This window comes from Piliocolobus tephrosceles, chromosome 15 (genome assembly GCF_002776525.5).
Source record: "Piliocolobus tephrosceles isolate RC106 chromosome 15, ASM277652v3, whole genome shotgun sequence".
NCBI lineage: Eukaryota > Metazoa > Chordata > Mammalia > Primates > Cercopithecidae > Piliocolobus > Piliocolobus tephrosceles.
This window is the reverse complement of record NC_045448.1, coordinates 44,397,561-44,422,205: the sequence shown is the minus strand read 5'-3', so window position 1 is coordinate 44,422,205 and position 24,645 is coordinate 44,397,561. Positions and strand designations below refer to the sequence as shown.

General features: G+C 38.8%; 1 protein-coding gene across 2 annotated transcripts in view; it reads right to left on the bottom strand.

Moving 5' to 3' along the window:
- Positions 1-24,645, bottom strand: part of PPM1B (protein phosphatase, Mg2+/Mn2+ dependent 1B) — a 33,801-nt gene that overhangs the window by 4,751 nt on the left and 4,405 nt on the right. For both annotated transcript variants that reach the window (XM_026456103.1, XM_026456104.1), the window contains exons 2-4: positions 20,115-20,232; positions 11,389-11,500; positions 10,625-10,682 (exon numbers count right to left, since the gene is read on the bottom strand). In XM_026456103.1, the coding sequence (XP_026311888.1) occupies positions 10,625-10,682; positions 11,389-11,500; positions 20,115-20,232 (288 nt within the window). The remainder of the gene's footprint in view (positions 1-10,624; positions 10,683-11,388; positions 11,501-20,114; positions 20,233-24,645) is intronic.

Genomic DNA, 24,645 nt, shown 5'->3' with positions numbered 1-24,645 from the left:
ATTTATTATTTTATACACCTACAATGTACCCACAAAAATTAAAAATAAATTTAAAAAAATTAATTTTCTTAGGTACAATAATGGTATTATGGTTATATAGAAAAACGTCTTCATTCTTTTTTAGTGAGATGGAGTTTCACTCTTGTTGCCCAGGCTGGAGGGCAATGGCGTGATCTTGGCTCACCGCAACCTCCACCTTGCAGATTTAAGTGATTCTCCTACCTCAGCCTCCCGAGTAGCTGGGATTACAGGCATGTGCCACCACGGCCGGCTAATTTTGTATTTTTAGTAGAGATGGGGTTTCTCCATGTTGGTCAGGCTGGTCTCGAACTCCCGACCTCAGGTGATCCGCCTGCCTCGGCCTCCCAGAGTGGTGGGATTAGAGGTGTGAGCTACCGCGCCTGGTTGAAAAATGTCTTCACTCTTAAAAGCTGCATGCTTAAATGTTTACAGGTAAAATATGATGTCTGCAATTTGCTCTCAAAGGGTTCAGTCAAAAAAAGAAAAAAAACAGTAGATACAGAAAGAAAAATAAAGCAACTATGGCAAAATAAAATGTTAAGTTGTTGAATCTAGACAGACAATATACAGCTGTTCCAACATATCATATCCCCTTTTTAAATACATTCGGAAGTTTTCATCTTAAAATAAAATACAAAATAGGTTATTGATGCAGTTGATCTGACACAAACTCTTAACCTTCTTTAGAGACACTATACTACACTTTCGGAACAAAGATAACACTAATAAAGCCATATAATAAATGGCAATGTTTTATTAGAAAAATGAGAGCAGATGAATGTCATTTTTTAAAAAAGTTGTCCCCATTGGCCAGGAGCAGTGACTCATGTCCGCAATTTCACCACTCTGGGGGACAGGGGTAGGAGGATTGCTTGAGGTCAAGAGTTCTAGGCCAGCCTGGGCAACACAGTGAGACCCTATCTCTACAAAAAATGTTTAAAAGGAGCACGCCCATAGTCCCAGCTACTCGGGGAACTGAGATGAGAGGTCGAGCTAAGTCGAGGAGGTTCAAGCTTCAGTGACCCATGATCGTGCCACTGAACTCCAGTCTGGACGACAGAGTGAGACCCTCTTAAAAAAGAACACAAAAACAAATGAGTGCTTGTTAGGCTGAGGTGGGTGGATCATGACGTCAGAAGTTCAAGACCAGCCTGGCCAAGATGGTGAAACACTGCTTCTACTAAAAATACAAAAAATTAGCAGCACGCGGTGGCAGGTGCCTGTAATACCAGCTACTCGGGAGGCTGAGGTAGGAGAATCGCTTGAACTCGGAGGGCGGAGGTTGCAGTGAGCCAAGATCACACCACTGCACTCCAGCCTGGGCGACAGAGTGAGACTGTCTCAACAACAACAACAACAAAAGTGCTTGTTTTCCTGCCTCAGACATGTGGCGGGGTGGGGAGGGGGGAATGGGGCGGGGAAGTGTCCTCATGGCAAAAAATGAGATGATACTGGGCCAGGCACGGTAGCTCATGCCTGTAATCACAGCACTTTGGGAGGCCGAGGTGGGTGGATCACCTGAGGTCAGAAGTTTGAGACCAGTCTCGCTAACATGGTGAAACCCCATCTCTACTAAAAATACAAAAATTAGCTAGGCATGGTGTGTGCACCCATAATCTCAGCCACTCGGGAGGGTGAGGCAGGAGAACTGCTTGAACTCGGGAGGTGGAGGAGGTTGCGGTGAGCCAAGATCACACCCACTGCACTCCAGTCTAGGCATCTACCAAAAAAAAAAAGATGATACTGTGTATCACCCATGTTTTTTGGGTACATATACGTCTGTGTATCTGTTCATGTTAGCATATGTAAAAATACGTGAAAAGAAAGGAAATACAGCAATACAATGATAATGGGCAGGGAGTTCAGATACTTTATTTTCTTTGAATTTTCCAATTTTGCACAACAAGCATATTAGCTGTCTTTTAATTTGCAAAATTTATTATGTGGACTTAAAACATGTTTCCCTAAATAAAGTTTCTCAGCCAGGGCTGGTGGCTCATGCCTGTAATCCCAGCACTTTGGGAGGTCAAGGTGAAAGGATCACTTGAGCCCAGGAGTTTGAGATTAGCCTGGGCAACATAGGGAGACCCCGTCTCTACACAACAAAAATTTTAAAAATTAGGTGTGGCAACACACACCTCTGGTCCCAGCTACTTGGGAAGCTAAGGTGGGAGGATCACTTGAGCCCAGGAGGTTGAGATTACAGTGAGCCATGTTCATGCCTCTACACTCCAGCCTGGGCAATGGAGGAAGACTGTGTCATTCATTCATTCATTCATAAATAAATAAATACAAAGTTTCCCATTTCAATCTATTCAGGAAGTGTTGAGATGGAACAACGTGATAAGTACAATGGTAAACCTTGTCAGTCTTTAAGAGGAAATTTTCTACTTTATGGTATATCACAAAGACTTTTTAATGCAGGGCCTACAACCCTCTCCCCCAGAAAACCCCCAAACCGAAAAAAAAAAAAAAAAAGGATAAAAACCTACCATTTTATTTTTAAAAAATTACAGGACATTAAAACAAAATCTGCTTCAAAGACTTACACATAGAAGTGATTATCAACCCTTGTTCCACATTGGAATTACCTGTGGAGCTTTTAAAATTGCATACACGTCAAAGTTCTATTTCAAAACACACAGATTCAGTGGATTTGGGTTGTTCTTTTAAAGCCTGACAGGCAATTTGGATATACAGCCAGGGTTGAAAATCACTGATATAGACTAAATGGCATAACTCTATTTGGAGGTGGACTTATTAATAAGGTTGGCCGAAAGGTTGTTCTATTTGTCGTATTTGGGTCAGTTTTGGCAAGTTCAACAGATAAAGTACCTCTCACTTTCCAACTGACGCTTTCATTATTAATCACCTGTATTTCTGTCAATTGCTATAGCAGTGATAGTTTGGGAAGGGAAGTTGCTTTTTAAAAGACATACTAGGTCGGGCACGGTGGCTGACCTGAGGTCTGTAATCCCAGCACTTTGGGAGGCCGAGGCTGGGCAGACCACGAGGTCAGGAGATTGAGACCATCCTGGTTAACACGGTGAAACCCTGTCTCTACTAAAAATCAAAAAATTAGCCGGACATGGTGGAAGGCACCTGTCGTCCCAGCTACTTGGGAGGCTGAGGCAGGAGAACGGCGTGAATCCAGGAGGCGTGGAGCTTGCAGTGAGCTGAGATCGCGCCACCGCACTCCAGCCTGGGTGACAGAGTGAGACTCCAACTCAAAAAAAAAGGCATACTAAAACTAAACCATAGCCAGGCACGGTGGCTCATACCTGTAATCCCAGTACTTTTGGAGGCCGAGGCAGGTGGATCACTTTAGTTCAGGAGTTCGACACCAGCCTGATCAACATGGTGAAACCCGTCTCAACTAAAAATACAAAAATTAGCTAGGCATGGTGGTGCATGCCTGCAGTCCCAGCTACTTGGGAGGGTGAGAGGCAGGAGAATTGCTTGAACCTAGAAGGCAGAGGTTGCAGTGAGCCGAGACTGCACCACTGTACTTCAGCCTGGGTGACAGGGTGAGACTTGGTCTCAAAAAATGAAAAATAAAAAAATTAAAAGCAAAAGAAAACCAAACCAAACCAATAAATCAAGTAGAGATGGGTTTGCAATGGCTGACACTACAGAATCACTAAATTGAGAAGAACTTTAGCTAATGACCACACTTAAAAGTCATTTTATCTTATGGCAAATTGCACTTTCTCATCACTCTGGATAGACAATAGAGGACTGAAATCTCTTCCCCAGCCATTACATTTGATTTTTCCAAACACTGTTACATAACTCTCTCATGGGCTTTCATTAATATTAGAAGAGAAATCTATTATCTAGGTTCCTGCACTTTCTCTATCTGAACTCATATAATTGATATAGCACACCTATTTTTACACATCTATTATAGCAATTAACTCTACCTTGCAACGGTTCACAAGACTCTCCACTTAGACTGCAAACTCTTTGAGAGTAAAGACAATTTCATATTCCATTCTATGTCCCCCTATCATCTAGGGAAGGAAAAATAATATTTGTGCTAAGAACTTTACATACATAATCTTACTGAATCCTCACAGGTACCCTACAAAGTAAGAACTCCAGTTATTTTTATAAGTGAGGAAACTAAGGCTCAGAGAGATTTAAGTTATTTGCCACAGTGACAATCTTAGTAAGTGGCAGAGCTCTGATTTGTGCACAGGTATAATTAAGATCAACGTCTATCTTTATGCTCTGTTGAATACACTATGGCGAGTAACATTTTTTGCATATGAAGTACCTCATATAGATAAGACTCTTACTAAAGAAATATTGGTGAATTATAGAACACCACAGGTTATTTCACATTGAAGTTTATATTTCCTTAATATAGTAAAATTAATAATACCACAGAACTCTAGTTATATTGATTAAACTATCATATCAGATGGGATGTTTACAATTATTCTGTAAATTGAAGGCAATTACTGAAATGAGAATTTAGGACATCTCCCATCCACCCTAAGTTTTAAGGTTTTACTATCAGCTAGACTAACACAGCTTAAAAATCGAACCTCTCATAATGAAAATACTAACTCACACCAAATAAGACATAGAAATTAGATAAATCAAGCAGAGAGTAGTAATAGGAGGGGGAAGGAAGGTAATCTAAGCACATTTAAAAAAATAAAGTTTAACCAGCTAATATTTATTTGCAGCAATTATTTATCTCTTGAAACACAGCTCTCATAACTAAAATTCTTTCTTTTGAGACGGAGTCTCGCTCTGTCACCCAGCCTGGAGTGCAATGGTGCGATTTTGGCTCACTGCAAGCTCCGCCTCCTGGGTTCACGCCATTTTCCTGCCTCAGCCTCCTGAGTAGTTGGGACTACAGGTGCCCGCCACCACACCTGGCTAATCTTTTATATTTTTAGTAGAGGCAGGGTTTCACCGTGTTAGCCAGGATGGTCTCGATCTCCTGACCTCGTGATCTGCCCGCCTCGGCCTCCCAAAGTGTTGGGATTATAGGCGTGAGCCACTGCACCCGGCCCATAACCAAAATTCTTAAAATGACTACTTACAACAGTAGAGAAAAAGTAAACACTAGTAAAAATATTTCTTGTGGAGTCCTATGCATTGCTTGTCAGACAAAAAAATTTTAAAACTAAAAATTCTTGAATATGACAAAATGTGATACAATTGATGATGAATGAAGATTCTAATAAATTAGATGTTACTTGAAGAATCATGTCAAATTTAATGAATAATTTTAGACAGTGTCATCTGAATGGTCAAGACCATACAGCTAAGTGTTATATCAATCATACCCTAAAAACACAGTGACTAATGTTAGTGCATTTTCAAACAGTATAGGTCTTCTCTATGGCAATGCTTTGACAAGTGAATAAAAAGTAAACATGAAAAAACTAATATTCATATAGTTCTAAAAACTGTGATATAAAAATGTAAAAGCAGTTATGGGTATTGCATTTATCTGTTTGAAGTAAAACAGAAAAATGCATGCAAAATTTAATAATGTAAAAACAATACAGATTCTTTTGGGCTCAAAAAGAGACTAATCTGTCCTGTTTTTTCCTCACCTTCTCTAAGATCAAAATGCCTTAAACCATTTTTGGATTAAGATAAATATGTGTATTTAAATGAAAAATAACTGACAAGGAATTGGGCTTGACTGCTTCAACAAGTTTATAAAATATTTACCATTAAAAACAGATTGTCTTGTGGTTGGGTGCAGTGGCTCATGTCTGTAATCCCAGAACTTTGGGAGGCTGAGGTAGGAAGGTAACTTGAGCTCAGGAGTGTAAGACTAGCCCTGGCAATGAAGCGAGACCCTGTCCCTACAAAAAATACAAAAAATTAGCCGAGTGTGGTGCTGTGTGCCTGTAATCCCAGCTACTCAGGAGGCTGAGCTGGGAGGATCGTTTGAGCCTGGCAGGTTGAGGCTGCAGTGAGCCATGATGGTGCCATAGCACTCCAGCTTGGGACAAAGAACGAGACCCTGTCTCAATCAATAAAACAGAGTATCTTAAGACTATTAAACATGATATTTACAAAAGAATGGGAAATGATTTTTCCTGGATGGTAGACAGAGGTGGCGTACAGATATACATAATCTCTAACTATCTTAAAAAGGCCACATGGAATAATGTAAAGAGAACAGGTTTTGGAGTCAGCCTAATTCAAATTCTGGCTGCATGATTTATTTAGCTTTGTGACCTGTGCAAGCTACCTCATCTCTGTAAGTCTCATCTATAAAAGAAAGGTACTGAGAAGATTACCTACGACTCTTTGTGTGTATAAATAAGGGGCTTGGCACAAGTAGGAGCTGGGTAAATACAGGTCACCCCCCTGTGCAACTTTACCCTTAGAAAATTACCAACTTATGCAACTACTTGATCAGTGGCATACTAATTCAAAAGCATTATGAGTCTTTTTCAAGGGAAGAACGTTTTGCATGAAAATATAAAACGCTATAAATACAGACTTTCATACCAATTAGGAACCTCAAATTAATTTTTTTTTTTTTTTTTTTTTTTTTTTTTTGAGACGGAGTCTTGCTCTGTCGCCCGAGCTGGAGTGCAGTGGCCAGATCTCAGCTCACTGCAAGCTCCGCCTCCCGGGTTTACGCCATTCTCCTGCCTCAGCCTCCCGAGTAGCTGGGATTACAGGCGCCCGCCACCTCGCCCGGCTAGTTTTTTTTTTTGTATTTTTAGTAGAGACGGGGTTTCACCGTGTTAGCCAGGATGGTCTCGATCTCCTGACCTCGTGATCCGCCCGTCTCGGCCTCCCAAAGTGCTGGGATTACAGGCTTGAGCCACCGCGCCCGGCCAATTTTTAAATATATGACTTAAGGACAGCCTTAAGCAAATCACTAGAAATGAATAAATACAAATATTTCCTATTCAAAAAATATTTACTGAGCTTTCACAGTATGCCAGGATTGTTGTAAGTGCTTGGACTACAGACGTAAATGAATCAGATAAAGTCCCAGATCTCACAAAATTTATATTCTAGTTACAAAACACAAACTAGCATTTTAGAAAAAGGGAAGGAGTGTGATCCCAGAGCCCTGTCTAATATAAACACAACTTACAGTAAAATGTAGTTTTGCTTTTGCTGGAGATTTTCCAAAAGATTTCTGGGGATTCGTGAATCCCTAGACTAAGAATCCCTGCTAGACTCTTTGTTACAAATTTGCATTTTAAAAGTTGGGAAAATACCAATATTGCTTGCGGTAAGAAGATGGAACACATTCTTAAAAGTTAGTTTAGTATGGAACACATACTAAAAAACAAATTTAGTAAACAAGAAGTTTCCCCTAAATAGTAACCTTTCTGAATATATATTAAAATTACTTAATTTCTGGCTTTACTTTCTGAAAAATATTTATTCAAAAGATTTGTCTTAATTATAAGAAAAATGAATGAATCCCTATTTCTAGTGGTACTACTTATAATCATTTACAACAGAACAATTCTCTCCGATATAAGGCGGACATTTCAGGAGCCCAAAAAAACCCTCTGATTTAACTCTGGCTAGAATTCTTTGTTTAAATATCTAAACAAAAATAATTTTTGTTATTTAAAAAACACTTAATTTTTATAATACCTTCCAACTTTCTCCTCTTCTGTAATTCTACCATACTTTCATCTTTCTGACCCTGCAAGTTAATATCCAGCTCCTGGTGACATCATCCACACTGTTAAGAAGCATTTATGGAGCACCTCTGTGGCTAGCTTTTTGCTACAGTGGGTCAAGTTAAGAGCTAAGAATTTAATCACATGTCTGTATTTTCTTCATTCCTTCTCCTTCTGCGGTATTTTTCAGCACATTTCTGCTACTTGCAATTATAGTTCAACATTTTTCTAAGTTAGTGATTATTGTGAAAGGCATATAATGTTTCCCCATTTAGAATTCTAGGCTGCAAAGTCAGTTTTCATAGTAAACAAGGGAAGTTCCTTTAATCCATATATCTATGTAATGATAATAAGTTTACAGTTACCATTTGGTCTCTGTAATTATTTCACAAGTACCTGACTGCCTGCATCTCTTTAATACAGTAAATGTTTCTAACAGATTAAAATACCACAGATTTTTTTTGAGTCTATCATTCTTATGCTCCAAACATAAGGTGGTTCATTACCCTAAAATGATGTCCAAAAGGCTGGTCTCTTAGCAAATACTTCTGCAACCTAAATTCTTATTTTTCACCACAGCAGTCCTCTGCTTTAGCCAAAAAAGATGTCCTTTCTTTTGAAGATAGTTTATACTTTGTCCATGCCTCTCCAGTCCACTTGAAAGGTCATCATCCTCATATCATTTCTACCATTCAAATCATTCTTCAAATCCTATCTTTTCTCTAAGATGACTTTCCCCCTACTTAGCTGAACTTTCACAGCAATCACTGTCCAATTCACATGGCAATGGTCACATTCTGGATTTTGTCATTTATTTGTTACTAAGCATGTGAAATATTTTGATCATTTAAGGTGTGTTTATAATTACAGTGTAAGCTGTACTGAGCACACAAGTGGGGTCATGTCTTATGTTTTCTAGTCTTCTCCCTCTGTGAATCTACTATATGACACACTGTCAGTATTTGATCTGCTGATATTAACAGAACATTTATGTATGAAGGTAATTAAGTACATATATCCCATTTCTATAGCCAAATAACAATCTATTTAAGGTTTATATATTGAGTTTCATAGTTCCGTTGCCTATTTACTCCCTGTTTATGTAGCTACTATGTGCAATCATTTTTTCTTTTTAAAAAATTTAAAAGTTACCCTTGGTATATGTTAAACAGAAAACCTTGTTTGGAGTAAAAATAGACTATTTTCTTGAGGGACCCCAAAATCCAGCAAAGTATATATATATATGTATTTTTAAAGATTACACATGAGGGTTGTACTTTGAAACATCTGAGGAAATGGGAGTACTTCTACGGCTAATAATGAATCAATAACTCTCTTATGAGGGCTTATTTCCTCTAATCAAGGTAGTGGATGCCCTGTAGAATCTATAATCTAGCTGAAAAGGAAAGATTCTCTTCTCTCAACCTTCCAAATTACCACCATCCTTTTAGTCATGTCAACATCCTATACTCATTTCTTTGAGGGTTCTCTGATGGATCACACAAAATATTTGTATTTTTAAATTAATTTTCACAGCTTTGGGTCAATTGTTTTTTTTTTTTTTTTTTTTTTGAGACGGAGTTTTGCTCTTGTTGCCCAGGCTGGAGTGCAATGGAATGATCTCAGCTCACCACAACCTCCGCCTCCCGGGTTCAAGCAATTCTCCCGCCTCAGACTCCCAAGTAGCTGGGATTACAGGCATGCGCCACCATGCCCGGCTAATTTTGTATGTTTAGTAGAGACGGGGTTTCTCCATGTTGGTCAGGCTGATCTCAAACTCCTGACCTCAGGTGATCCACCCGCCTCGGCCTCCCAAAGTGCTGGGATTACAGGCGTGAGCCACCGTGCCCGGCCTTGGGTACAATTCTTAATACTTCGAGGTACCTGCCACAAAAAAAGACTCAGAATTACTGCACTAGACCAAGATATAAATTATAATTAGCAATATATAGCATCACTTTTATATGACTCACTAAAACTATATTAATTAAATTTTCCTTTTTGCCAGGACACTTTTACTGTTAAGGAAAAGAAACTCTATTATACTGCTATGTAATAATGAATCCTAGCAAATAATACAATTGAGATGATATATGATTTCTAGCCAATGGATACTGTCTCTCTCAATCTGCCAAGAGGAGCTGGAGACTGGAGGGGGGCTCTTCCTCCCAATCAGTTTCATTTCTAAGTTTGGCTCCCTTAAAGCTTTGAAGCATATATATTAAAAATTAAGTAATTTATTTTTAGACATAAAAACTTGAAAACCCAAGAGAAAAATACTTATTTGAACTAACTTGGATTGAAAAAAAAAAAAAAAAGACACTTCTGTCTCATGGTAATAGTACTAAAACAAAACAAAACAATATAGAGGAGCAGCTGGCAGTTCACTGACATTTTGAAGGAAAGCAAAATAAAAGTTAAGGGCATAGAGTCTTGCTCTGATGAAGTACAGCAAGGCACAACAGAAACGGTTATCTCAGCTCAACGCTCATATACCCGTAACACAACAATAATATTAGAAAAACTATCCTCGGGTATTCCAAGTGGGTATACAGGGGTACTGAAAGGTCTGGTCATAAAATAATAACTCACTCACTATCGCTAACTTCTGGTGATGGCAGCAGCCTGCTGGAGGAGAAATTGAGATATTTAAAAGAGCATTCTTGCCTCAAAATTAAGGTTTAAAGGAGAAGAAGGAAAAGCAGACATATAGAGAATAAAGACAGCGCAAATCAAAAAGGTCATTTGATGCCCAGAAAGTGACAACAAAGCTATCTACAAAACAAAATTTTATCTCTACCTTCAATACATTTTCTTAAACTTTAACTGACACCTTAAAATGAAAAGCAGTAGTAATTTACTACAGACTATAATTTATTACAGACTTCATTAATGTAAATGTACTCATATTTAGTATTTATATTATGAAATTACTTCAAATGCTTATGAAATAAAATAAAACTTACCCCATCACTTTCTCTATGCGGATTCAGTCTACTATAAACAGCTTCAATTACATTGCGCCTAAAAAGAAATCATGCTTTAGTTTTATTAAATTACATAGAATTTTAAGCTTGTGAATATCTCAATATTTCATCCTGACCACACTAAAAAAGTAACTGCTACACTCTATACTTGTCAAGAACATACTTTCGGCCGGGCGCGGTGGCTCAAGCCTGTAATCCCAGCACTTTGGGAGGCCGAGATGGGCGGATCATGAGGTCAGGAGATCGAGACCATCCTGGCTAACACGGTGAAACCCCGTCTCTACTAAAAAAAATACAAAAAGGCGAAGTGGTGGGCGCCTGTAGTCCCAGCTACTTGGGAGGCTGAGGCAGGAGAACAACGTAAACCCGGGAGGCGGAGCTTGCAGTGAGCTGAGATCTGGCCACTGCACTCCAGCCTGGGTGACAGAGCGAGGCTCCGTCTCAAAAAAAAAAAAAAAAAAAAAAGAACATACTTTCTACACTTCACTCTCAGAATCTGATTTTGCACAATTCATTTGTACTCATTAGCAAGGAAAGAAGGACATTCATACCCAAAGAGAATGATAGATTTTTTTAAAAATCGTTTTTGGATGAAGTTTTAAGAATTCTTCTTTACCATAAGAAACACTAACCCATTTCACCTCTAGATAATTGATGTACTTCTGATTTCAGTTTCCTTACCCCAAATTATTTAATTACTAATTATAAACGAACTCAAAATTAGCTCTTTTTGTTCTACTTACTTGCCAGCAAGACCTCCCCCAGGAGGCAAATTTGGGATATTTTCTGCAGACAAGATGCGCATGACATGGGCAAGATCAGGCATTCCTTCCTCGCCAGACTTCTCCATAATCTCTGTAGGTTTTTAAAAAAAGTTCCTAAATTAATGTGATAAGCCAGTACTCACCAAGAAGTGAAACAAGAATACTATTTGGTAGTACCTATTTTAAAATATATTTTAAAAAATTATCATCAGCACACAAAAAATTTTTAAAAAGTAATACAAGAAGCTACTTATTGACTGAAACATTGTCATGCGGGGAAAAAAGGAAAACAAACAGTTATTTGCACATATATGTTCATTCCAGCATTATTCATAAACGCAAAAATTGGAACAAACTAAATGTTCAGCAACAAGAGGACAGTTAAAAAAAACTTTGGTGTAGCCATTGAGTGAAATGGTTTATAATCACTAAAATTTACGTAATAGGTGTCTCGATGAATACAGAAACAGCTATATGGAAAAATACTTCTGATCTAATATTAAAAATAATGTAAAAGTTATGAATGCCATTACTAAAGGATAACAAAAGTTTACCTGGATAAGAATTATAAGAAAAAGGGGAGAAATTAAAAATCATTTTTACAGGTTGATACTTACCTGAAATAGTTATATTCTACAGCATTTTTTTTTTTGTTTTTTTTTTTTGGAGACAGACTTTCACTCTTGTTGCCCAGGCTGGAGTGCAATGGTGCGATCTTGGCTCACTGCAACCTCCGCCGCCTGGGTTCAAGCGATTCTCCTGCCTCAGCCTCCCAAGTAGCTGGGATTACAGGCCATGTGCCACCACACCTGGCTAATTTTGTATTTTTAGTAGAGACGGGGTTTCTCTATGTTGGTCAGGCTGGTCTCGAACTCCCAACCTCAAGTGATCCGCCTGCCTCGGCCTCCCGAAGTGCTGGGATTACAGGCGTGAGCCACCGCACCCAACCCAGGCCTTACTTTTAAAACAAAAAAAGGCAGTGTCTTCAGCAGCCCTTGAGACACAAAATCCAAACTGTTTTACCATGCCTCACAAGACCCTTACATTGACTTTAACATTTCCTACTCTTTCAACTTTGCCCCTGCCTCCCTCATCTCCAGAGGATCTACTCAAAGACTTCTACTTTGTAGATCTTCACATGTACTCTTTTCATTGGTTTGGGAACAATTCTCACACTAATCCAACCCCTCTATATGGTGAATGCTTTTTTTTTTTGAGACATTGGAGTGCAGTGGCACTATCTCGGCTCACTGCAACCTCTGACTCCCTGGTTCAAGCAAGTCTCCTGCCTCAGCCTCCTGAGTAGCTAGGATTACAGGCATGTGCCACCATGCCCAGCTAATTTTTGTATTTTAGTAGAGACGGGGTTTCACTATGTTGGCCAGGCTGGTCTTGAACTCCTGACCTCATGATCCACCTGCCTTGGCCTCTCAAAATGGTGGGATTATAGGCATGAGCCACCGGGCCCAGCTATGAAGGCCTATTTTCATCCTTGAGGTTTCAATTTTGTATGTCACATTCTCAAATCCTTCTCTGACCTAAGTCTGAGTAGGTACACTGCAATACATTCCCATATGCATGACATGTACTGTATACTGTAATGCTATATACTCCCATATTCATGATGTTTATTGGGTCATAGACTGCAAGCTTCATGAAAGCAGGTCTAAGTTTTCTACCTTAAGTCTGTGTCTTATAGTATAAGGCTTCTCAACATCAACAGCACTGCTATTTTACACCAGACAATTTTTTTGTTGTGGAGGCTGTCCTGTGCACTGTGGAATATCAAGCAGCATCCCTGGCCTCCATTCACTAGATGCCAGTGGCACTTCCTCAGCTATGACACCAAAAATGTCTCCAGGCATTTTCGCACTCCTCTACTCTAGTCCAATTTACCACTACCATGTATTAACGCATAATTTCTAACTGGTATTTTGCCTTCTCTTGTCCCCTTTATACAATCTCTTCTCCATACAGCAACTAAGAGAGATCATTTGGAAAAAAAGAACAAATCACTCTTGTACTCAAAATCTTCCAATGAATTCCCACCACAAGTTAAATAAAGTCCAAAGTCCTCACATTGGTCTACAGAACCCTACATGATATGCCTCCTACAGACCTCTTAATCTTCCTCTAGTTTTCTACTGGCTCATTCTAACCCAGCTACTCTCACTAAGAACATTCCCTCCTAGTCTTTGCTGTTCTCATTGCCTGGAATGTTCTTCCCTCAGATATTCTCTCTCCATGCAGGTCTCTGCTCAAATGTCCTTCCTCACAGAGACATTCCTAACCAATATTCCTTGTTGCTCTCTGCTTACTCTATTTCTCTATTTAAAAAATAGGTTTTTACTAGAATACAAATTCCATGAGATTTCTTTTTCTGCTACATCCTCAGTGATACGTGTTCAATAAACACTGAGTAAATCTATATGTAGAAAGCAATGTGAACTACTATTTCCTGTTTATTTTAATATTATTCCTTTCCTACCTGACCAGTCATCACTAAAAGCATATACACAGATTTACCGAGTTACCACAAAATTTAAAGTCATATTACATGATTTAAAACCCCAGAAGAAACACAATGCTCCTGAAGAACACTGCTTTATAAATAAAAAGTTACTTTTTCTTTTTTTTTTTTTTTTTTAAAGACATGTTCTTCCTCTGTGGCCCAGGCTCGAGTGCAGTGGTGCCATCACAGCTCACTGTTTAACACCAAACTCCTGGAACTCAAGCGATCCTCCTGTTTCAGTCTTCCAGCAGCTGGAACTACAGGTGTGCACCAACATGCCCTGCTATTTTTTAAAACTTTTTTGTAGGTCTATGATGACCAGGCTGGTCTTGAACTCCTAGTCTCAAGCAATCCTTCTGTCTCGGCATCCCAAGGATTATAGGTGTGAGCTACTGTGAAGTTACATTTTAAGTACCAACTTAATTTGTAGTGGCTGCTGAGCTAACAATTTTGTTTCCTGATTAATAATAACTATTTGCTACAGGCCCTAGAGATCATATAACATATTTGTTATCTCTCCTATATAATATATACTTTGGAAAGTTACAAACTATGCAAAAGAAAATTAATATTATTAACTCATGTTAAACTGAATTGACCACTCCTTTAAGAAATTAAAATGTGGCTATTACAGAAGTTAAGAGTTTATACAAGTTACAGTTTGCTGAGGATTTACAACATGCTAGGCACAATAGGTGCTTAACAAACAAAATTCTCACTTATTTTGACAAAAACTCTTTCCTTGGACCAAACCTTCAGCAAGACTCTTGAGTTCTTTCTGACTAAGAGACCTTGGGCTCCCTCTCTGTCCTTGTAGAAACCAGGCTGACTGAGAATCCTGCTCAGTCAGTTTACTGAAAACCCCCACACACTTGGTATATGACCACTCTGGATATTTCAGCCTGGCCTGCCATCCTATCAAGTCAGTTTAGCCAGAAACCCCTTCCTTATGTTGATGCTTTCTCTTAGTAATAATTTTTCACCCACTGACACTCCCTTCCAGCACTCAGCTCCTTTGTTATAAATTCCACTTATCTTTATGGGACCCCAAGTTGAGTTTAATTTCTTTCTGCCACTGCAAGATTCTATCATAGTGGTCCCTATATCTGCTGCCATGGCCCCCCTGAAAAAAATATCTGCCTTACCATCTTTAACGAGTGTCATCAATAAGCTTTTTCTGTAACAATCTATTTAAAAAAAAAAAAAAAACTCTATGGGGCCAGGTGTGGTGGCTCAAGCCTGTAATCCCAGCACTTTGGGTGGCCAAGGTGGTGGATCACCAGGTCAGGAAATCTAGACCATCCTGGCTAACACGGTGAAACCCCGTCTCTACTAAAAATACAAAAAGAAATTAGCCCAGTGTGGTGGCGGGCACCTGTAGTCCCAGCTACTTAGGAGGCTGAGGCAGGAGAATGGTGTAAACTCGGGAGGTGAAGTTTACAGTGAGCCGAGATCGCACCACTGCATTCCAGCCTGGGGGACAGAGCGAGACTATGTATCAAAAAAAAAAACAAAAAACAACAAAAAGAACCCTCTATGGTTGGTGTTTTTATCTTTACTTTCAAATAAAGTAACTGGAGCCTTGAGGGGTTAAGCAAGTTGGATAAGATCACATAACAGGCAGCTGACCAAATTTGAGAGTTCTTCCTAAAATAAAAACGGTAGTTTTTATTTTAGGTTTCTTTATGAATAAGGAAGAAGCAAACTGAGAGAATTCCTTTCATCTTCTGATAAACTATAGTCAGCAATCTGCAACCCCAATATACTACAATTTATCATTAAACATTAACTCCTATAAAAATAGCTCCTCTTAATAATATTATCAATAGGAATATGACCGTATCTGACATAATCTTCAATGTGTTCTTACATGTTTCTCACGTTTCCATCACCCTCAAAGCAGGACTCACTGAGACTCAAAAGCACTGAGACCTAAAAACAAGATTCATTTAGGGCTGAGGACTGTAGGCCCACAAAAAACTTCAAGCACATTGTTTAGGGTGCATAGCTAGATAGTTGTAGAGACAGAAAAGCTAAATCCCCATTCTCCAAATTTGCAAAAGACTCTCCTTGGTTTTATACTTTTAACTGTAATTATATATTAAAAATCACAGATCTTCACACTTCAAAACTCTCACCAATTACTGTGGCCTACTATATACAAAATGACTCATAACAGGCCAAATTCAACAAGCCCATTACACCATCATTGTAAGTTATATCATTCAAATGTATTTTCTCCCCCAAAAAAAAAAAGAATCAAAACATAAAAGTGTTAGGAGAAAATACAGGTAACTACGTAACCTTGAGTGGAAGAGCTTGGTATGATATCAAAGTTCTCCCGCAAAGAAAAGAAAAAAGACTGACAATCTAACTTTATAAAAAGTAATTTCATATCTTAAAAACAGCATATATAAAATCAAAAGGTTATATTAAGATTATGATACTTAGCTTCTCAGGGTTGAAAGTAAAAAAGAAAAGGGCCTTAAGACTGAAAAATACATTCTCAATTTATCAGGGTAACCACTAAATTTTTTTTTTTTAACTAAATGGAATTTTTTTTTTTTTTGAAACAGAGTCTTGCTCTGTCACCCAGCCTGGAGTGCAGTGGCACAATCTCGGCTCACTGCAAGCCCCACCTCCCAGGTTCACACCATTCTCCTGCCTCAGCCTCCAGAGTAGCTGGGACTACAGGCACCCGCCACCACACCCGGGTAATTTCTTTTTGTATTTTTAGTAGAGACGGGGTTTCACCGTGTTAGCCAGGATGGTCTCGATCTCCTGACCTCGTGATCTGCCCTCCTTGGCCTCCCAAAGTGCTGGGATTACAGGCGTGAACCGCTGTGCCCAGCCTACTAAATGGAATTTTTTAAAGACTGTGTAACTAATAAGCAAATCCTAGGATGAACTGGAATACATCTAAAAGAAGGCAAGAATGGAGGATTAAAAAAAAAATAGATGAAACAAGAAAGACGGCAGATTTAAACTCAAACATATCAGCAATTACATTAAAGATAAACAGACTAGCTTCTCCCTTCTCTCGTTCCTGAATAATTTTGTCCAACACCATTAGATTTGCTTAGCTAAGCAAAATAAATCTTTCAGGGAGTGGAGGGGGAAATAGTGGCCACAAACTGGTCCAGAATGGGATATTCATGGCTAACCACAGTAAGCATAGCTTTAGGATGGCTACAGGGATGGGCAATGTGGAGTGAGGAAGGCACATGCATGAAGGTTAGCCATGACAGAAGAGAGTTATAAATATGAAAAGGGAGAAAACTACAAAAAATCCTGTAATACTGTACAGTTGTGGGCAGGACAAAAAGATGCTACAACAAGTTTTGAGAGGCTCTCATTGGCTGAAACAGTTTATAATGCAACGAATAGAAGAGGAATCCACGAGTCTGTGCTCATATAAATAAACAGGTAGAAAAGAAAATTTTTCCTTGCAGTAAAATGCTAACACATATAAAAAGAAGGACTGAGCCAGGCGCAGTGGTTCACGCCTGTAATGCCAGCACTTTCAGAGGCCAAGGTGGGCGATCACCTGAGGTCAGGAAGTTTGAGATCAGCCTGACCAGCATGGAGAAATCCCATCTCTATTAAAAATACAAAACTGGCTGGGCATGGTGGCACGTGCCTGTAATCCCAGCTACTCAGGAGGGTGAGGCAGGAGAGTCACTTGAACCTGGAGGCGGAGGGTGCGGTGAGCTGAGATCACGCCATTGCACTCCAGCCTGGGCAACAACAGTGAAACTCCATCTCAAAAAAAAAAAAAGAATGACTAAATCAGAAAATCACCAGTTGGCTATCATTCTTCAGGCAAAAATCACAAATGGATGCTAAAACTATCTGCTGAAATCTTAATGAGTAATAGGTTATTAACAATCTCAAAGTGTATCCCCATAGAATACTTATGAGCAAATATAACATATCTATTAAATACTTATTAGGTATAACATAATTATTAAGTAACCTGAAACATAACAACCCAAGAAAGTCACAAAAGATGTTAACATTATAAATCAACATCGCATGCCTCCCTGATTGTGATGCACTGAGAACAATCTACAATCACTTCCACGGTATTCCTGCCAATGTATAACCTAACTCTTATCAAGAGGAAACCTCAGCCAACCCAAGCTGCACATTCCACAAACCTGTAATCTTAAAAAATGTAAAGGTCCGCAGAAATAAAAAAAAGACTATAGAACTTTTTCCATTGAGGGAGAGACTAAAGAGGCATGACAGCTAAATGCAGCACACATGCTCTAGAGTGCACCTGGACCTACATATGATATTACTGGGATAATCAGGGAAATTTAAATGAGATCTGTGGATTACATATTAATATTGTATCAACGTTAATTCCTTCATTGTTTTCCCCCCCGATACAGAGTCTCGCTCTGTCATCCAGGTTATAGAGTGCAGTGGCATGATCTCGGCTCACTGCAACCTCTGCTTTCCAGGTTCAAGCAGTTCTCCCACCTCAGCCTCCCGAGTAGCTGGGATTACAGGCACCCGTCACCAGGCCTGACTAATTTTTGTATTTTTAGTACAGATGGGATTTCACCATATTGGCCAGGCTGGTCTTGAACTCCTGACCTCCTGATCCGCCGACCTTGGCCTCCCAAAGTGCTGGGATTACAGGTGTGAGCCACCGTGCCGGGCCAATTTCCTAATTTTTATGGATGTACTACAGTTATGAAGTGTTATGTAATCTTCGTTTTATTAAGGAGTACTGATATATCACATTTGCAACTTTCAATTGATTTGGCTCAGGAGAAAGGTAGTAACATGGGGGGCAGGGGAGTAAGAGGAGAGAGAGGGGAGAGGGAAGGAAGGAGGAAGAGAGAAAATGAGAATGTTACAGAAAGTATATACAGAGATGCACCAAACGTGGTATTACATAAACAAATGAGGAATCTAGGTAAAGAATACTACATGTACGTGGGAGCTCCTGTGATACTTTTGCAACTTTTCTGTATGTTTAAAATTATTAGGCTGGGTGTGGTGGCTCACACCTGTAATCCCAGCAGTTTGGTAGGCCGATGTGGGAGGATCGCTTGAGTCCAGGAATTTGAGACCACCCTGGGCAACACAGTGAGCCTCATCTCTACAAAAAATAAAGAAAACTAGCCAGCTGTGGTGGCACATGCCTGTAGTTCCAGCTACTTGGGAGAAGTTGAGGTGAGAGGATCACTTGAGCCCAGGGAGCTGAGGCTGCAGTGAGCCGAGATCACGTCCCTGTACTCCAGCCTGAGCAACAAAAAGAGCAAGACCCTGTCTCAAAAAAATAAAAAAATTATTGCCAAATGAAGTTTTAAAAAATATGTAAAATAATCTTTTGAAACACTAATCTTAACTCTATCAATAAAAGGGAAAGGATACTGTAATGAATTCCAATGATAATTAAACCAGGAAGGGAGAATTAGTATTAGTGGAATTAGAGTACTTGGTTTTCATGATATTGTTAAGGGAAATTTCAATGTATTCTCCACTTACTAGTAGGAATGTATGCAGGGAAAGAAAAAGAAAAAAAAAAAAAAAAACAGCAAGCTCTAACCAACTACCTTCAAATTATGTTTCTCTTTGGTGGTGAAACAGACATATTTGTCTTCTCCCTGTCAATAAATCTCCACACATTGGTCCAAGATAATAAATTTTAGACAGATGTGTTTTTTCAAGGGCTTGTTTTGAAATACTTGTTTGTCCTATGTAATTTTTTTGGGGGGGAGATGGAGTCTCGCTCTGTCGCCCAGGCTGGAGTGCAGTGGTATGATCTCAGCTCACTGCAACCTCCACCTCCCAGATTGAAGCAATTCTCCTGCCTGAGCCTCCTGAGTAGCTGGGACTACAGGTGCCTGCCACCATTTCCGGCTAATTTTTTGTATTTTTAGTAGAGACGGGGTTTCACCATGTTAGGCAGGATGGTGTTGATCTCACCTCGTGATCTGCCCGCCTCAGCCCTCAGCCTCCCAAAGTGCTGGGATTACAGGTGTGAGCCACCGCACCTGGCCAGGAAATTTTAAAATAATCATTTGATAAACAAAAATAATACTTTCCCTCTCTAAATTTTTTTTTTTCTTGAGATAGAGTCTTGCTGTGTCACCCAGGCGACAAAAGTGCTAGGATTACAGGCATGAACTACCGTGCCTGGCCTGTCTGTATTTTTAAAAAGCTTCTGTCTTACCTTCAACCCGTGATTCCAAGTGCTTATCCAACTCTGAATCTTTTTTCACCGCTTCATCTGAGACCTTGGGAGCATTTGAAAAGCAAACTAGTACAATACTCATGTTATCTCGACTTCCCTGTATATTAAAGAAAAAAAGAAAAAAATTGTATTTCTACAGTCTATCAACTATTATTTACTTCAAAATACTTTAAGCAATTATAGTTTATTTAATCATCCAGAACGTTTATGTTCAACACATTCATTTTTACTCCAATGAACTACTGAAAACACAACTTGAAGAAACAAGGTGTCTATATATGGGTAGATCTGTAAGTATTTTTGTATTTTTAATTCTGGTGAACTATTCTTCCCATCACCATTCCAGTCTGAGAAATGAAGATATCTTCAATACATATTAAATCTTCTAAACTATTTCCCACTCAAGACTGTCTATTCCCAAACTGGCTTAAGTCCACAATGGATCCTCCCAAACACATACGCAAATGTTTTCCAGCTTAGCTTTTAAACTGCATCAGAGCAATGCTACGACTGTGAATTTAACATAGCTGAAATTTGTTATCCAGCAGAATACCCAAAATGCTAAACTGAACAATTATTATTTTTTGAGACAAAGTTTCACTCGTTGCCCAGGCTGGAGCACAATGGCACGATCTCGGCTCACTGCAACCTCCGCCTCCCGGGTTCAAGCGATTCTCCTGCCTCAGCCTCCTGAGTAGCTGGGATTACAGGCAACTGCCACCATGCCCGGCTAATTTTTTTATATTTAGTAGAGACAGGGTTTCACCATGTTGACCTGGCTGGTCTTGAACTTCTGACCTCAGGTGATCCACCCACCTCAGCCTCCCAAAGTGCTGGGATTCATAGGCATGAGTCACCGCACCCAGCCCCACAACTATTAATACAAGAAACCATTCAAAGGGCACAGCAACAGTAGACTGTAACTGGACAACTGAGATCCAACTGTAGTCATATAATAACTTTTAAAGAAAAGACATCAGATTGTTGTATAGTCGCAAATAGTTTCAGAGTCTTTTATAAAGTGGCTAAAACAGCTAATTTAAGGACATATTTTATTTATCCCTTTTAACCACACCCTCACAAATTACCTGCATTAAAAAGGAAGCACAGGCCGGGTGCAGTGGCTCACGCCTGTAATCCCAGCAATTTGGGAGGCTGAGGCAGGTGGATCACAAGGTCAGGGGTTCAAGACCAGCCTGATTAACATGGTGAAACTCTGTCTCTACTAAAAATACAAAAATTATCCAGGCGTGGTGGCATGTGCCTGTAATCCCAGCTATTCAGGAGGCTGAGGCAGGAGAATCACTCGAACCCGGCAGGTGGAGGTTGCAATGAGAAATTTATCCAGGCGTGGTGGCACATGCCTGTAATCCCAGCTATTCAGGAGGCTGAGGCAGGAGAATCACTTGAACTCGGGAGGTAGAGGTTGCAATGAGCTGAGATTGTGCCCCTGTACTCCAGCCTGGGGGACAGAGTGAGTCTCCATCTTAAAAATAAAATAAAATAAAATAAAAAAGAAAAAGCAAAAAACCAAGCACTGTGGCTCATGGCTGTAATCTCAGTACTTTGGGAGGCCTCGGGGAGCAGACCATTTGAACCCAAGAGTTCCAGACCAGCCTGGGCATAATGGCAAAACCTTATCTCTACAGAAAATACAAAAATTGAGCTTGGTGGTGCAGACCTGTAGTCCCAGGTCCCAGCTACTCAGGAGGCTGAGGTGGAAGGATCACTTAAGCCTGGGAGGTAGAGATTGCAGTGAGCCGTGATGACACCACTACACTTTAGCCTGGGCAACAGAGCAAGACTCTGCCTCAAAAAATAAAAAAAAGAAAGCAAGCACATACTACTCTAGTACCATGAGATTATGTGCAATAAATTAAAACTATCTTCTCATTACTTTTTCTAAAGGTATATTACTTTAACTGAGTTTCTAAGAGTAGGAACAGATGAAACTGTTCTTAGAACAATGATTTTTTTTTTTTTAACTTTTTCTGTTCACTCTAAAAAACTAAGACAATGGAGGTGGTAGGCTATTTTGTCTGACAGTGGAGTTTGCCAAATTTGCCAACTCAAGTGAAAGAAACCAAGACCACACCCATTCTAGTCTTTTCAGTTATTATGGTCAGAATCTAGGCAGGCATGGCTTGGTTCAGACTTGTGCCTTTCAGAACCAAATGACCCAGCCCAAAAGACAGGTGGCCTTGAATAACTTCTGCCTTCACCTCCTAATTCAATGGGAGTAGAGTCTGAAGGCAGTGAAGGTTGGGTCTTCAGAAGACTTCAAAATAAGTTAACTTGCCACAGATTGTTGTGCGTTGGAAGAAGGAATCAACATGAGTATTTCATTAGATTACCAGTTATCTGGAAAAACAAGAATTTCCAAATTGGCCAAATTAATCTCATTCCTTAATGAAATCCACCAAAACTTTTGTATTAGAAATACTGTATGTATTTGGTTATATGAATATACTTGTATAAATGTCATAAGGGCAGGTCAAGCAAAAATTTTTAATTAAAAATCATTTTAAAGTACACCATGGATATTCAAGAATCAAACAGCTGGACATGGTGGCTGCCTTTAATCCCAGCAGTTTGGGAGGCAGAGGAAGGAGGATCATTTGAAGCCAGGAGTTTGAGACTAGCCCGGGCAACATAGTGAGACACCCATTTCTAAAACAAAACAGCAACAAAAAAGAATCAAGCATAATTACATTTTATAAAGCAATTTTATGAATAAACAGAATTAATGCCTTACACTTTTAGAAATCTAATTTATTTAACCCTTTTTAGTTTTGGTAACAACAACGTGAGCATTCTTGAATATTTCCTTATCTAATTTCCATTAGATTTTTGTAAGTTATAAAATACAGATACTTCTGGAAAATTAATTGAAAGAGAGTTCCAATAAGTTTATGGCTTTCCAGAGATATTTAAGGGAAATAATTTATATTTACACTTCAGGCATGTGTGATTTCAATGATGTTGCTTCTTAGCCACCTTGCCTGGCTTGCTTCTATTTCTATGGTAAAGATGGCTTTCCCCTAAACACCAAGTATGAATATGTTTCAGTAGCTGTTATACAGCAACAGAAAAGGTCCTTTCCTTTGTGCCACTCTGTTTTTTAGAGACAAATCATCCTTGTATAATCAGTATAAAGTTTTCACTAAGTCCATAAATAAAACATGTTTTTTTTTCTAAATCCAGTTTGGATAACTAAAGAAATTAGCTCTGCATATAAAAATTGATTATTTCATTACATGTTCTTTTTACTTTTTACAATAGCATAGCGGTTAACACGTTCAATAATTACAGTACTAGCTAAAAGAAGTCAGTGCCCCTGCCATAAATAAGGGCACCTAAAATTAAACAGAAATAATCTGATATAGTATTTTGTTTTTGTTTTTTGAGACAGAGTCTCACTCTGTCGCCCAGGCTGGAGTGCAATGGCATGATCTCAGTTCAAGCAACTCTCCTGAGTTTAGAACTAAACAATTATTGAGGGGGTTACATTTTCTATGTTATATAAATTAATACAGAATGATATTGCCTTTGGAAAATAATAATTCCCTCAATTTTATCCAACTATGAAGTACTATCTCATGTTTTAAAATAAATAGGCTTCTGGTAGATGGTATATAAATGAAATTTTGGAAAATCAAGTAATATTTTAAAAGAACAATTTAAAAGAATACTGACTTCTATGATTTAAGAAAAACAAAGCAGATGACAAAATAACAAGCATAGCATGATTTTTTTCAGTAAAATAGAAAAAAAGAAAATCCTAGTTTATGTTTATACATTTCTATCAATAATCACAGAGAACCATTTGGAAAGATATACAGCAAACCATAAGCAGTGGTTCCCTAAGGGGGATGAGACTGGAAAGCAGAAACATCAAGGGGAATCACTTTACTTCAAACATCTTTGTATTTGTTACAAAAAAAATATTTAGTCTCAATGTTTCCCTTGGGGAAAAATTTTTCAGACCATGAAAACCGAAAGACACACACACACACACACACACACACACACACACTTCTTTATCAGATCCTTCTGGGAAATTCTGCTAACAAAAATACTAAACTTGAGTCAGAAAACTAGTCTCAGCCTCAATACTCATCAAGTATATGACTTATGGATATCTTTTAATACCAAACAACCTCCATTTCCTTACTTGTAAATTAAAAAATAAAAACTTTTATTTTGTTCACCTCAGAAAGTTACTATGAGGATTAATAAGTACGTATAATTTACAAGTTATGAAAAGCTATGCAAGTAGCAATTACATATTCTATATAACCCGAAATTAGTGGCAGTAAACACCATAAATGCCAGCATTGGAAATAAAATGAGAGGGCTGCTTTTTTAGCTACCATTCTCCCCTCGAGTTAAATACCTAATTTAAATAGGATAATACCTGACCATTGTCATCCAACACTTACAGCTTAATATTAATTGGCAACCCTGAAAAATGCTTTTTTTTTTTTTTTTTTTTTTTTTTTTTTTTTTT